This window comes from Zootoca vivipara, chromosome Z1 (genome assembly GCF_965207765.1).
Source record: "Zootoca vivipara chromosome Z1, rZooViv2.hap1.1, whole genome shotgun sequence".
In the NCBI taxonomy this organism is placed as follows: Eukaryota; Metazoa; Chordata; class Lepidosauria; order Squamata; family Lacertidae; genus Zootoca; species Zootoca vivipara.
The window spans coordinates 72,961,019-72,974,833 of NC_142583.1; the positions used below are offsets into that span (position 1 = coordinate 72,961,019).

The window sequence follows — 13,815 nt, forward strand, 5'->3', positions numbered from 1 at the left end:
TTGCTGCCCCCTGTGGAAGTGAGTTCCGTAGGTTAGCTACATGATGCAGGAAGAAGAACTTCTTTTTATCTATCCTGAATATTCCAACTTTCAGCTTCATTGGGGGTGTCCACAAGTTCTAGTGTTATAAAAGAGGCAGAAAAACTGTCCTTACTCCACTTTCTCTATACCATGCCTTAATAATAATAATAATAATAATAATAATAATAATAATAATAATAATAATAATATATTATTATTATTATTATTATTTATACCCCGCCCATCTGTCTGGGTTTCTCCAGGCACTCTAGGCAGCTTCCAGCATAATATTAAAATACAATGATTCATCCAGTATGAAAAGCTTCCCTAAACAGGGCTGCCTTCAGATGTCTTCTAAAAGTCCGATAGTTGTTTATTTCCTTGACATCTGAAAGGCGCCACCACCGAGAAGGCCCTCTGCCTGGTTCCCTGTAACTTTGCTTCTTGCAGCGAGGGAACAACCAAAAGACCCTTGGAGCTGGACCTCAGTGTCCGGGCAGAACGATGGGAGTGGAGACGCTCCTTCAGGTATCCAGGGCCGAGGCCATTTAGGGCTTTTAAGGTCAGCACCAGCACTTTGAATTGTGCCCGAAAACATACTGCGAGTTAATGTAGGTCTTTCAGGACCGGTGTTATATGGTCCTGGTGGCCCCTCCCAGTCACCAGTCTGGCTGCCACATTCTGGATTAGTTGCAGTTTCCGGGTCACTTTCAAAGGTAGCCACACGTAGAGTGCATGGCAGTAGTCCGGGGAGATAACCAGAGCATGCACCACTCTGGCGAGACAGTCCGCGGGCAGGTAGGGTCTCAGCCTGCGTACCAGATGGAGCTGGGAGACAGCTGCCCTGGACATAGAATTAACCTGCACCTCCATGGACAGCTGTGAGTCCAAAATGACTCCCAGGCTGTCCTTCGGGGGCACAGTTACCCCATTCAGGACCACGGAGTCCTCTACACCTGCCCACTCCCTGTACCCCAAGAACAGTACTTCTGTCTTGTCAGGATTCAACCTCAATCTGTTAGCCGCCATCCATCCTCCAACCGCCTCCAGGCACTCACACAGGACCTTCACCGTCTCCACCGGTTCCGATTTAAAAGAGATTTAAATGAGAGGTGAATTCCTATCCTGTCGCCTCTTGCTCAGTTAAAAAGGGCTGCAACCTTTCCCTGTAGGGGATCCCCTCGATCATTTCGCTTGCCCTTTTCTGAACCTTCACAACCTCCTTCCTGAAGAAAGCTGGTGTACTCCTCCCCAAAGCAGACATGCCAGATTTTTTCAGCGAGACCTTTGCAACCTGCTGCAGCTCAAACCTGCAGCTGCCAGACAGTTTACAGGCAACAAATAATTCTGTGTTCAGGGACAACACGGAGGAGGAGGAGGAGGCAGATCACTGCAGCTGGCCTCTGTCAGGCAGATCAGGTATAAAAACTTCAGAGAGCAGCTCTTGCTTTTCGGCTCGCGTCTGCCTGGACTCCCCAAGGACATGGCCACCAAGGTGGAAGTGAGGGTCAACGGGCACCCAGGAGGAGTCCTGGCCGGGGCAAGGGAGCACGTCCAAGCAGTGACCAGGAACTATATCACCCACCCGAGACTGAGTGAGTATTTTCGGGAGGCGTCAGGAGCAGGCAGGGAGCTGGAGAAATCTCTTGCCCGTGAGCACTTCGAAAAGGATGCTGCTGCGATTGCCAAGACTTCTCATGTCAGGCGAATCTCCCAGCACCCTTGAAAAAACTACAGTTCCCAGAATTCTTTGCAGGGACTGATATGCCTTAAATGCGCTTCAAAGATAGGCTGTGGATCTGCTGAAGATCTCAAGGGGAGGAGATCCAGAAGCCTCTCGTTCGCAGGATCCATTTCTCCTCCCTGCCTTCTCCAAAACTGCCCGCTTTCTCCCACTTTGCGTGGCTTCCTCCTTCTCCTGGGGGAGAGTGCCTGGGAGGGTAGAAGACCTGGAAGCTGAGGATAATGGAAAACATATTATGAAACTGAAGAGGAAGGGTGTGAGAAACTAGCGCAGGAGATCTCTCTCTCTCTCTCTCTCTCTCTCTCTCTCTCTCTCTCTCTCTCTCTCTCTCTCTCTCTCTCGGTGCTGTTCAGCCTCGGGGTGCTGCCCAGGTTTAGACCACAGCGCCACCCGCGTCCCTATGCCCATGAAAGGCAGTGGTTATTGTATCATTACTCTCAGTGCTTTTTTCTAAAAAAATATGTTTAGGGGTACTCTCATTTTGACTCAAGAAAACCACCATTTTATAGTTTAAATCGGAGAAAATAAATACAGTAAATGGACAAAAGTAGAAAGATTCACAAAATGTTTAGCGGTATGCGTGCCCATGCGTCCCCCCAGAAAAAAAGCACTGATTACTCTAATTTTTATTTTACATTTATTTATATCCCACCTTTCCTCCAAGAAGCGCAAGTTGGCATATGTGGTTCTTCCCCTCCCTGTTTAATCCCAACAGCCCTGTGAGGTAGGTTAGACTGAGAGGCGGTGACTGGCCCAAGGTCACACTCCGTGAGCTACATGGCCGAGTGGGGATTTGAACCCTGGTCTCCATGGTCCTAGCCTAACACTCTAACCACTAGGCCAGACTGGCTCTCATGTCCCTCATCCGGTTGGAACACAGATATTGTTGTTTCAAGTAATGTGTCCCTGGCTGGGTAGCTCATGAGTATGTCTTCTCAATTCTGCCGCCTGCTCATGCTTCTCTGTGTGTGAATATGAAACATGAAATAATAATAATAATAATAATAATAATAATAATAATAATAATCCTCCACCCATCTGGCTGGCCTGCCTCAGCCGCTCTCTCCTGTTTGAAGAAACCAGCTCCATACATGTGAGAACAGGCACCTAAGTTTGCAACACTGGACTTATAATATATTTGTGGGGCTGGGCTCCCACAAAGTCAATGGGCAAGGGGGCAGTAGCACCTATGGGACACACGCACCTTTGGTAAGGCAATTCCCCAGTGACCTTGGCCGAGGTGACAGCTTTGGCCTGAAATCTCCCAGTTGCAGTTCCAGCAGGTCAGAAACAGCTCCGAGCTGCCCCAGTCCTCCTGGGCTCCCGCTGGCTCAGAGGGTTTTATTATTAACCACAGCAAACAGGCGGAGTCTCGAGTCACAAGGAGGGCTGGTATTCCCCCCCCCCCCCAGGTCTTGAAGGTGAGCTGGCTGGGGCATGAGAGGGAGAGAGAGAGAGAGAGAGAGAGAGAGAGAAACAGAATATTGCTGCTACTGTTATTTCAGGCACTATTTGTTTTCCACGCAGGTGCCAGGTGCAGTACATAGCAGAGCCGGCCTGCTCATTTTGCCTCCCAGCTTAGCCACTGGGGAGAGAGGGGAGATTCTCCCCCCCACCCCAATCAGGATACAGAAAGGATCTTTACTTACAAAGTTTGTGCAGCAGGGTGTTCAAATGCCTTGAGCTGCCCCTGGTACATAGTGACAAGCAGAGGTGACAACTCCCTGGGGCCCTTTCAGGGTGCTCCCTGCGGCTCCCGTCTGGTTCCCCAGGAAATTATAATGACAAGGAAAAGTTTCCTACCGTCTTTTTTATTTCAATACTTACAGAGAGAGGCTATAGAACCTCTCTCTTGGATAATGGCGTTGCCCCGAGTGAATCTCCACCCACTTCCTCATTCGTCATTCTCATTGTCTCCTCGACGGGTGCTGCTGTGTTCCCTCTGTTTTTGAGCTCTTTGCTCTCCTGCTTTTAAGGCTCACGCTCACTGGGTTTTGGGAGAGGGAGGGTCTGGGATGCTTTCTAATGACAACTTGTCAGCCAGGTGTTGTCCTGGCTCTCCCACGATTTCCCAACTTTCCCCCTCCTCTGCCTCTGAGCTGTGGCCTCCCTCAAACCCCTGTTGTAAATCTATACTGTCTTCCTCTTCCTCCTCCCTGGAAGGGTAAGGATAGGGAGGTGGTCTCCATCACTACGCCAGTGTGGTGTAGTGGTTAAGAGCGGTAAACTCGTAATCTGGGGAAACTGGGTTCGCGTCTCCGCTCCTCCACATGCAGCTGCTGGGTGACCTTGGGCTAGTCACACTTCTTTGAAGTCTCTCAGCCCCACTCACCTCACAGAGTGTTTGTTGTGGGCAGGGCCGTCTTAAGCATACCTGGCACCCTGGCGCCGTGGTGCGACGGATCCCTCCGGCGCCACCGCCCCGCCCCATTTTCCAGCGCAGCTGCCACCTGGAGGGCCGGAGCCCTGCACAACCCAGCCTGGAGAGCAGCCTGAAGCCGCTGAACTTTCAGCAGGCGCAGCGGCGCCCCGCGCCACCGGACCCAGGCCTAGAGACGGCCCTGGTTGTGGGGGAGGAAGGGAAAGGAGAATGTTAGCCGCTTTCAGACTCCTTCAGGTAGTGATAAAGTGGGATATCAAATCCAAACTCCTCCTCCTCCTCCTCCTCCTCTGTCCAGTCCCTGACAGGCCCTGGGTGCCTGAGCACCCACAAAATTCCCCATGAAGGGTCAGGGCACCCGCAAATTTCAGTGCCCGGGCACCCACGGTTGCGGGGCCACGTCGGCACTCCTGGTGACAAGCGTTTCTGCCTGGGAGGTTTATTATCTCACATTGGCGGGCAAGGTGGAGGCAGCACGAGAGACCAGGGATGGAATGAAGCTAACAGGGCTGGCCTGAAGGAGAGTTTGGTTGCTTAGAGGAGGAGATTTGGCAGGGCTGAATGTGGTATACATCAGGAGGAAGAGATCATGCTTGCTAGATGCCTGAACCGATCACTTGCCATGAGACACACATTGCCCATCACGGCTCTAGATGGTAGGGAGAATTTGAACACGCTGTGCTTTGCAAACGGTTGGACGAGATAATGGCTTGGGTCCGTTCCAACTGCTCTGTTGCATAATTTTGCCAAAACAGAGGCCAATAGCGGGTTGTCCTCCTACTTTATGGTTCTTCTTAACTTCTGTTCCCTGCTTAGAACCAGTGGGGCATCTCATGGGTGAACATAGGTTTGTGCCCATAACCCAACCAGTGTCACTGCCCAACCTCTTCCACACATACTTTATGACACATGACTGCATGGAGGAAAATCCATTCAGTCCACATTTTAAAAGAAACCAACTTAATTCAGCGGTCCCAGAGTTAGCTGTGTTCCGATCTAAAGATATGAGTTGGATTGCACACTTCTCTGAATTTTGCAACATAGTTTTGTGCAAAACGTCTGCACATCAATCCATGTTTGGCAGAAAAAGAAATATTTGAGGGGGGGTGCATAGAAATATTTTAGGAGGGGGGAAAAGTATATTTTAGGGGAAATGCATTGAAAAGCATGTTTCAAATGCGTATAGCCTGTGTATAACCTAGATGTGATTCTTTGGTCCATTTTCCTAATCTGCCAAAAAGTAGGATACAGCAAATGCAGGATCAAGCATATGCAAAAGCTGACATGAAACAGAAGTCGACTGATCTGCCAGTCGCTAAAGCTGCATTAGCTTATTTTTTGATAGCCAGTCAGCTCCCATTCAGAGAAACTCAGAGCATGTTTTTGTTGTTGATCTAATTGAAAATCCCAAAGTTGTCTGCAATATTTTTCTTAACAGTGCAACCCCACAGACCTTAATAATTTACTTATTTCTTAAAATGTAAACTGCTTTGAGGGGTTGATTCCATGATATGGTTCTATAATTCCATGTTGGGTTTTTAAAAACAACAACAATAAAGCAGCATATAAATTGTATGAAATGAATAATAAACAAACAAGCAGACCAGGCCAGCTGCAATGAGTGATGTGTCAAGTTGGGCGTTGCATTTGGGTTACCCCTCAGCTGTTCTGAGATTTAACATCTACTACAGTAGGACTGTCATATGTCCGGAATTTCCTGAACGTAGCTGGATTGTGGCAGTTAGAAACAGTGTCCAGGCAGAAATTGCTGGTGTCTGGGAACATCTGGAAGTACAATTGTATCTTGGTTGTCGAATGCCTTGGTACTCATACGTTTTGGCTCCCAAACGATCAAAACCCGGAAGTGAGTGTTTTCAAACTTTTTTTGGAAGCCGAACGTCTGACGGGGCTTCCACGGCCTTCCGATTGGCTGCAGGAGCCAATCAAAAGCCGCATTTTGGTTTCTGAACGCTTTGGAAGTCGAACAGACTTCCAGAACGGATTCCGTTTGACTTCCAAGATACGACTGTATGGCAACCCATGTCACACTCAACAACTTTTGTGTCTGGATTTTTGCTTTTTGAAATCTGGAAACCCTAATCCAGGGGTTGGCAAGGTTTACCTTGCCTGGGCTGGATCAGTCCCATGGAGATCCCTCCATGGGCCAGATCGCGTACGTGCCTGAGATTTTCGGCATCTGTGTCTGTGCAGACGCGATTTCCGGTGCCATGGAAGCGAGTTCCTGTGCTGCACCGGTTTAGCGCAGTGCGTGAGCAGGCAGCTCGGTTCAGGGGTGGCTCGTGGGCCGGTCAAGCGACCTCTGTGGGCCGCTTCCGGCCCATGGGCCTTAGGTTACTGACCCCTGCCCTAATCTAAGCACCCTTAATTTCTATGATCTGAAGCATGCATGGCAGAAGGGCGACAACTCCAGCAGGAGCAAAGGCTAACCCACAAAGGGGGGTGGGTAGGATGAACCAGGAACGCACGGAGTTACAGGGGGTTGTGTCCCCGGCAAAAAAGGCAGAGTTTATAGGTGGATAGGGAAGGAAGTGTTCATAGGCTTCTTCTCCACGGGCACAGGCAAGGATAGTGCATGGGTGAGCTGAAGAACATTCCCCCCTCCCGTTCCATTCCCCCTAACCCCGGAGACCCGTCTTCTGCCAGGCGTGAAGGCACACACTGTTCTTAATGGGCGCAGCCACGGCAGGGTCAGGGGGTTACGACTGTGTCAGAATGTGTCTTTCCAATTGAAGCCCCCTCCCCTTCAAGGGCAGGCGTTCACACCAGCGTAAAGGAGGACGAGGAGGAGGAGGAAGAGTGGCAAGGGGCACAAGGGAGAGCGGAAAGGCCCAGGAGGTCAAATCTGGCTGGCTTGGCAGAAGAGACACATCTGGACCTTGCTGAAAAACCCTTCGCATTTAGTCGTCCCAGCTCCCCAGAACCACCCAAAACGGAGGGCAACATTGGCACTCTTTATGTGCATGGAGGGTGTAGGGGCCAGCTCCCCGGGGCCGTGGGTGCCCGAGCACCCACAAAATTCCCCATGAAGAGGCCGGCCACCCACAAATTTTGGCACTAGGGCCATGGACATCCATGACCCCGGCCACCCCCAGTCAAGGGGCCAAGCTGGCACTCCTGGTGGAGGATGAAAAGGGATTATATTCAGAATTCCAGCAAATTTTAGAGAGCTGGTTTCACAACTTCTCCCCCACTTAACCGCATAATACCTGTTCCGCATTTATAAGAACATCAACTTCTAGTACATGAGCACCTGCACTTTGGAACTCCCCGCCTATTGACACCAAGCACGCACCTTCCTGACACTCTTTTCGGCACCTGCTAAAAGCATTTTTGTTTAGACATGCCCACCCAGAGGTTTAGAGAGATTATGTGAGATTTTCCTTTTTGAATATTTCAAACAGTTGCTTTCAGCTGGTTTTACTGATTGTTTTGGCCTTGTTTGCTTTTTATAAGCTGCTTTGAGGTTTTTTGTTTTGCAATCAGGTGGTAGATAAATTTTATGAAATGAATAGATAGAACAAGTAATTTAAGAGAAGAGTAAGAGCTAAAAGCAGAACATGAAATCAGAAAAACAAAACATTAAAATAACTAGCATACAGCATTAGCTGTATATTCTACATGAGATTTTACAGGTAACAGTAATAGTTATTATTACCATTACTACTATTATGTAGAAAATACTTGCTCAAAAAAAGAGGGGAAAAAGCTTACTGTAATTCCGTGTCCAGATTATCATTATTACTTGAAACCAGACAACCCCCCAAAGCCTGTCCAAACAAGAAAGTCCGGCAAATGAACAGCAAGGAGAGGAGCCCGTCGAACTGCTCTTGGGAGAGAGTGCCAAAGTTGTCTGGGAGGAGCCACCACTGAGAAGACCCCCTTCTTGGGCAGGTAGGGAGATTGGGAAAAGGGCCTCTCTTAAAGATCTCAAAACCTTGTATGAGGAATACTGTACAGTATTTCAAATAGAATCATAGAGTTGGAAGAGACCACAAGGGCCATCCATTCCAACCCCCTGCCAAGCAGGAAACACCATCAAAGCATTCTTGACATATGCCTGTCAAGCCTCTGCTTAAAGACCTCCAAAGAAGGAGACTCCACCACACTCCTTGGCAGCAAATTCCACTGCCGAACAGCTCTTACTGTCAGGAAGTTCTTCCTAATGTTTGGAATCTTCTTTCTTGTAGTTTGAATCCATTGCTCCGTGTCCACTTCTCTGGAGCAGCAGAAAACAACCTTTCACCCTCCTCTATATGACATCCTTTTATATATTTGAACATAACCTGCACCTAAGCCATATAGGGCATTATAGTTGTGGTTCCCAGTTAGGGTTCCCAGAACCCCTGGGGATCCACAGAATGCACCTGGGGGGGGTCTGTGGCCCCATCCTTTGCCTCCCCCCAACTGAATTTTTGTCATTTTTGCACGTAATATCACATTTTTTTTACAGGCTGTTCTGTTTTTCACTACACCTAAAATCATTTGCTTATTAGGGGCTACCCCACATTTTGTTTTTAAAAAATGCTTTGCAGAGATAACTACCATAGAGATCAAAATTTTCAAAAGTAGGGGGTCTGTGGTTTGGCTTTTGAAAAATAGGGGGTCCTCAGTAATTAGCTAATTGAGAACCACTGTTATGGGTCATAACCTAGGGTTGTCATATTTCAAAAGGTGAAAATCCAGGTGCAAAAGTTGTTTACCTTTTTTTGGCAAAGTTGTTGAGCTACGCAAAGGTGTTGAGCTATTTTTAAGGAAATTCACCCAAATCTCTGCTGCTGTTGGATTTGGGTTGCTGGATTTCCCTGGTCATTTGAGCGATTTCAGCCCGGACACAGTTTCTGATGGCCAAATCCAGGCTATGTCCAGGAAATTCCAGACTTATGGAAGCCCTATCATAGCCAGCCCTGTCTGGAAACAGACCTGTAGCCAGGGGAGCTGTTGTAACAACTCTCCTCATCCCCCAGCCAGCATGTCCAATGGTCAATGACAATGGGAGTTGTATTGCATAATATCTAGAGAACATCATGGAATTGTCTATAAAACAGAACCAAAAAAAAGCCACAGCAAAAAAAATATTATCCCGACCTGTCCAATGGCTGAGGTAAGAGATATGTTTTTACTTGGCACTGAAAAGATGGTTTTTTTAAAAGCTTTTTAGTGGGTTTTATAGGGATCCGAGGAGTTATTTAAATGAGACAAATAAACAGACCAGGTCTTCTGTGTCATTTGTACATCACAAAAATAGCACGATAAATTTGCAGTGATACCTACGACGTAACAGTTCCTTATTAGCGGTCAATGTACAAGTTCTTGGTTTGTGGAAAGGTTTAAAGGAAAGCAATAACAGTGACAAAGGAGAAGGAGCAGCAAACAGATAGCATCACATAGCTAGAATGCCTTATCAAGAGCCCTTGGGGTTGTGCTTAAATTAAGTATGAGTAATAGTCATTTTTCCTCTGAAGTTACTCTGAAAAGATGTGAATGGTGGTGCCAAGAGGGCTTTGTTTGGGAGAGCATTCATGTCCCAGTTCATGTCCAGGGGTGCTTGGACTAAAAGCCTTGCCTTATTCCCCAGATATCTGCAAAAGGAAAGTTATGGTGGCCTATCTCACAGGGTTGTTGTGAGAGGACAACCCACAAGAACTGGCTGCGAAGCACTTGCCTTTTCCCTTTTAAACAATCCCTGAGCGAAGGATAACTAAGGCCTCACACATCTGCCTCTGTTCTGTCAAGTCACTGAATTGTAGAGATGGGAGGGTCCCCGAGGGTCATCTAGCCGAACCCCCTGCGATGCAGAAAAGCTGATCCAAGATGGAACACCCAGAAGTACCATACCCCTTGGGGATTTTATCAGTATTATTTATTAGATTAATATACTACCCTTCATCAGAAGATCTCAGGGCACAGGCACAGGCTCTCCAAGGTTTCTGGCTCGGGCCAGTAGCCAATCTAGTCCAGCCTCCTGTTCTCACAGTGGCCAAGCAGATCCCCCCCCCATGGGAAACCCGCAAGCAGGATTTGAACCCAAGAGCAGCTCTCCCCTCCTGTGGTTTCCAGCATTGCTGTCTCTGAGCATAGTAGCCAGCACTGCCTCCTGTATCAGCGAGTTCCACAGGTGAACTATTATTTATTTATTGAATTTATATGCCACCCTATATCCGGAGGTCTCAGGGCGGTTCACAGAACTACCGTAGGCGTTTGCATGGAAAATTCCTTTCTTTTACCTGTCCTGACTCTGCCGACGTTTCCCCGGAGCCAAGTGCTGGGGGAAGGGCCCACCCCCGTCTCATGCTCCCACCTCCCGCAGCTCAATGTCCCGAGGAAAGTTTTGCATCCCTGCAAATGCTGCAGCCTTGAGCGCAGCAAATTGTTTATTGCATTATTATTATTATTAATTATTATTATTTTGAAAAGCTGGGATCTTCCCCTCTCTCTCTCACTTTGGCAGTCCAGCACATTTATGTTCACGCTCGGGTAGAGCGTTCATTCTTTGCAACCTTCCCCCGTTCCAAAAAAAGAAAGAAAGAAAGAAAGAAAGAAAGGGGGGGATACCCCGTAGAGTCACATGACCGTGCAGGTGTGTATGGGAACCCTCTGCTGCGGGGTCCTAATTAGTGGCATAATGTGCAGCCCCCCCGCTGGGCCTTTCACAAGCTCCGCTCGGCTTGGACGGGCCGATGTGTTTGACAGCGCTGCGCGAAGTGACACATCGCACAATGATGAGCAGGTTGCGCCGGGGAGGGAGGGAGGGAGGGAGGCGGCGGGAAAGCGGGCGCACTAGGGACCATCGGGAAAGTTTCTGACGGCGATGGGGGAAGAAGGACGGAGATGTCGCTGGGCGGTGAGAGAGCATCCGCTTTGCACGTGCAGAAGTTCCTGGGTTCAGTCCCCCGCCGCGGTGGCAACTCAGAGAGCTGCCAGTCAGAGTAAGCAGTACTGAGCTGCATATGGACTAACTCTTTTTAAAATAAAATAAAATAAATATTCCTTCCAGTAGCACCTTAGAGACCAACTAAGTTTGTCATTGCTATGAGCTTTCGTGTGCATGCCCACTTCTTCAGATACCAATAATAATCTTTTAATAATAATAATAATAATAATAATAATAATATTTTATTAAGTTTCCATTTTACAGTATTTAAATACCTTATTATACTCTTTACTTTTTGCTCATACGAGCTTATCGACTTCCCTCCTTCCCGCCTCATGGTTTTCATAATTCATTTTTCTGCCATGGCATTTAAACATCTTCCCCTTTACGTTTCAGTCCTACCTGTGATCTCAGGTTTTTAAATAAATGTAAAAAAAAAAGAGTAACAATTATCAACATTATGAGTCTTTTCACAGCAATCCTCCTAGTGTTGTTAATTGTCGACATTGTCATTCAAATATTGTTTTAATTGACTTTTTAGAAGGGTCTTTTAGAAGGCTTGACCATGCTGGTTTTGGATTTTCCCCGAATAATATTACAAGACTATTATAAGTAAATTAAAAATAGAGGATGAAATAATTGAAAATCCGAGAGAGATCAGGAAGAATTTCCAGAAATTTTATAAGGATTTGTATAAAGAAGGAAAGGAAGATAAAGGAAAAATTGAAGCATACCAGGAAAAGAATAAATTGCAGAAAATTCCGAAGGACAAAAAGGAGCAGTAAAGCAACTTCCCATGTCCCTATGTGCTGCCCTGGCGGGGTTATAAGCCGGCCTTCACCAACCTGGTGCCTGCCAAAGGTTTTGGACTCCAACGCCCTATCAGTTTGATTGTACCCTCCTGGTTCCAAACAGCCTGCTTACGGAACATCCGTCCCAATTTGTTTGCAGGGAGGTTAGAGTTGGCTATTTATGAAGCTTTTGTACTTACCGTATTTGTTTGCAGAGGAAGTTAGACAACGTTGGCTACTTCCTGAGCATTCACTATGATTTGTTTGCAAGGGGACTGAATCAAAGCAAGTGTGATTCACACTTTCAATCCGTTTCCCCTCACTTTCCTTATTGCAAAAAGACAGATTTTTTTTGGGGGGGGGGAGTGGGTTTGTTGCCCAAGACAAACTATAACTGCACAGCTTGAATTTGCTGCTATGTGATCAAATCCCTCCCACAAAAAATAGAAACAGCCTGAAGCACCCGTTTGCTAAAAGACAGTAAAATACAATATTAAAACAGCCGACAGAGAAAATGAGTAATGAAAGCCACTAAGGGCTTTAGATGCATGGAAAGCATGGAAAGAACCAGGATGCAGGTTGGATCGCTGACTGTCATGGATGCTTCAGCTGAGATTCCTTGCATTGAAGGGGGTTGGACTGGATGTCCCTTGGGGGTCCCTTCCAACTCTACAGTTCTATGATTCTATGACATATTAGGTGACTGACGATAGAAAAGGCCACTCACCACCTACCTAGCATCTGAAGTTGGGGTGCTGGGGAAGGAAGGAGGGTCCTTAAGAGATTAACACAAGAGGCTTGATTTAATTGTTGGCTTGCAATGGAGACAACTTTTCTGATGATCACTCAAAACAACAGGATGGAAATCCCCAAAGCATCAGACCCCAAGGATGAAGATGCCGAAACAACGTGAAAATACCATGCAGGTGATCAAATAGACACCAGGCAGCAAGGACCCCTTTGGGGGAGACTGAGAGGCGCTTGGTTTCTCCCCAATAGGTCTTCTCATTGAAGGCAGCAACACGCACCCCAGCGCCAGAGGAGGGAAGATTCTGCCCCCAGCCCATTGGAAGAGAGGCAATTCATACATATAGTAAAAGAAGAAAGCCCAACGATGTATTCAGGGATACAGCTGGAAGAAGAGTGAAACTCCTGGGGATCAATTCTGGGGCGGGTGGAGAATAGCTCTTGATGCAATTCGTTTATTTATTTGTTCAACACAGTTTTATAATGCTTTCCCAAAGTAATTGTGTGTGTGTAAACAGAGAGAGAGAGAGAGAGAGAGAGAGAGAGAGAGAGAGAGAGAGAGAGAGAGAGAGAGAGCACTCAATAATCAATAGCTAACTTCTTCCATATGACAGTTACAACTAAGCTTAAATGCTTAGTTGTTTAGGGAAGTTTTTAATGTTTGATGCTATACTGTTTTTAATATTCGGTTGGAAGCCACCCAGAGTGGCTGGGGAAACCCAGCCAGATGGGCGGGGTATAAATAATAAATTATTATTATTATTATTATTATTATTATTATTATTATTATTTGCTGATGATGATGATAACCCATCCATCTGGTTGGGTTGCCCCAGCAGGCCTTTAAGTTTCTAAGTAAGTCTTGTCAGGACAGAATAGTGCCAGGATCAGATAGTAAAACTGTTCCTGGGCTGCATGGCCCCCTTAAGAACACCAGAAGAGCTGGCTGGATCCAGTCAATGACCCACACCTAGCCCAGCATCCTGTTCTTGCAATGGCCAACCTGATGCTATAAATTTGTCTAATCCTCTTTTCAAGCCATCTAGGTGACTGCATTCAGTGACAGGGAGTTCCATAGTTTAACTCTTCTCTGCATGAATAATAAATCCTTTCCTTTATCTGTCCTGAATCTTCCAGCCTTCAGCTTCATTGAATGTCCACAAGTTCTAGCATTAAGACAGGAATAGAAACACTTTTATCCAGCCATTCTCCTCTATGCCATGCATAATTTCGTAAATTT

At 46.9% G+C, this 13,815-nt stretch overlaps 1 protein-coding gene across 1 annotated transcript in view; it reads left to right on the forward strand.

Annotated features, from left to right (window-relative positions):
* The first annotated feature begins 1,489 nt into the window (after positions 1 to 1,489).
* ATP6V1B1 (ATPase H+ transporting V1 subunit B1) overlaps positions 1,490 to 13,815 on the forward strand; it is a 63,409-nt gene continuing 51,083 nt past the window's right edge. The window contains exon 1 of the mRNA XM_035103697.3: positions 1,490 to 1,616. Within this exon, the coding sequence (XP_034959588.1) occupies positions 1,505 to 1,616 (112 nt within the window). The 5' untranslated portion in view covers positions 1,490 to 1,504. The remainder of the gene's footprint in view (positions 1,617 to 13,815) is intronic.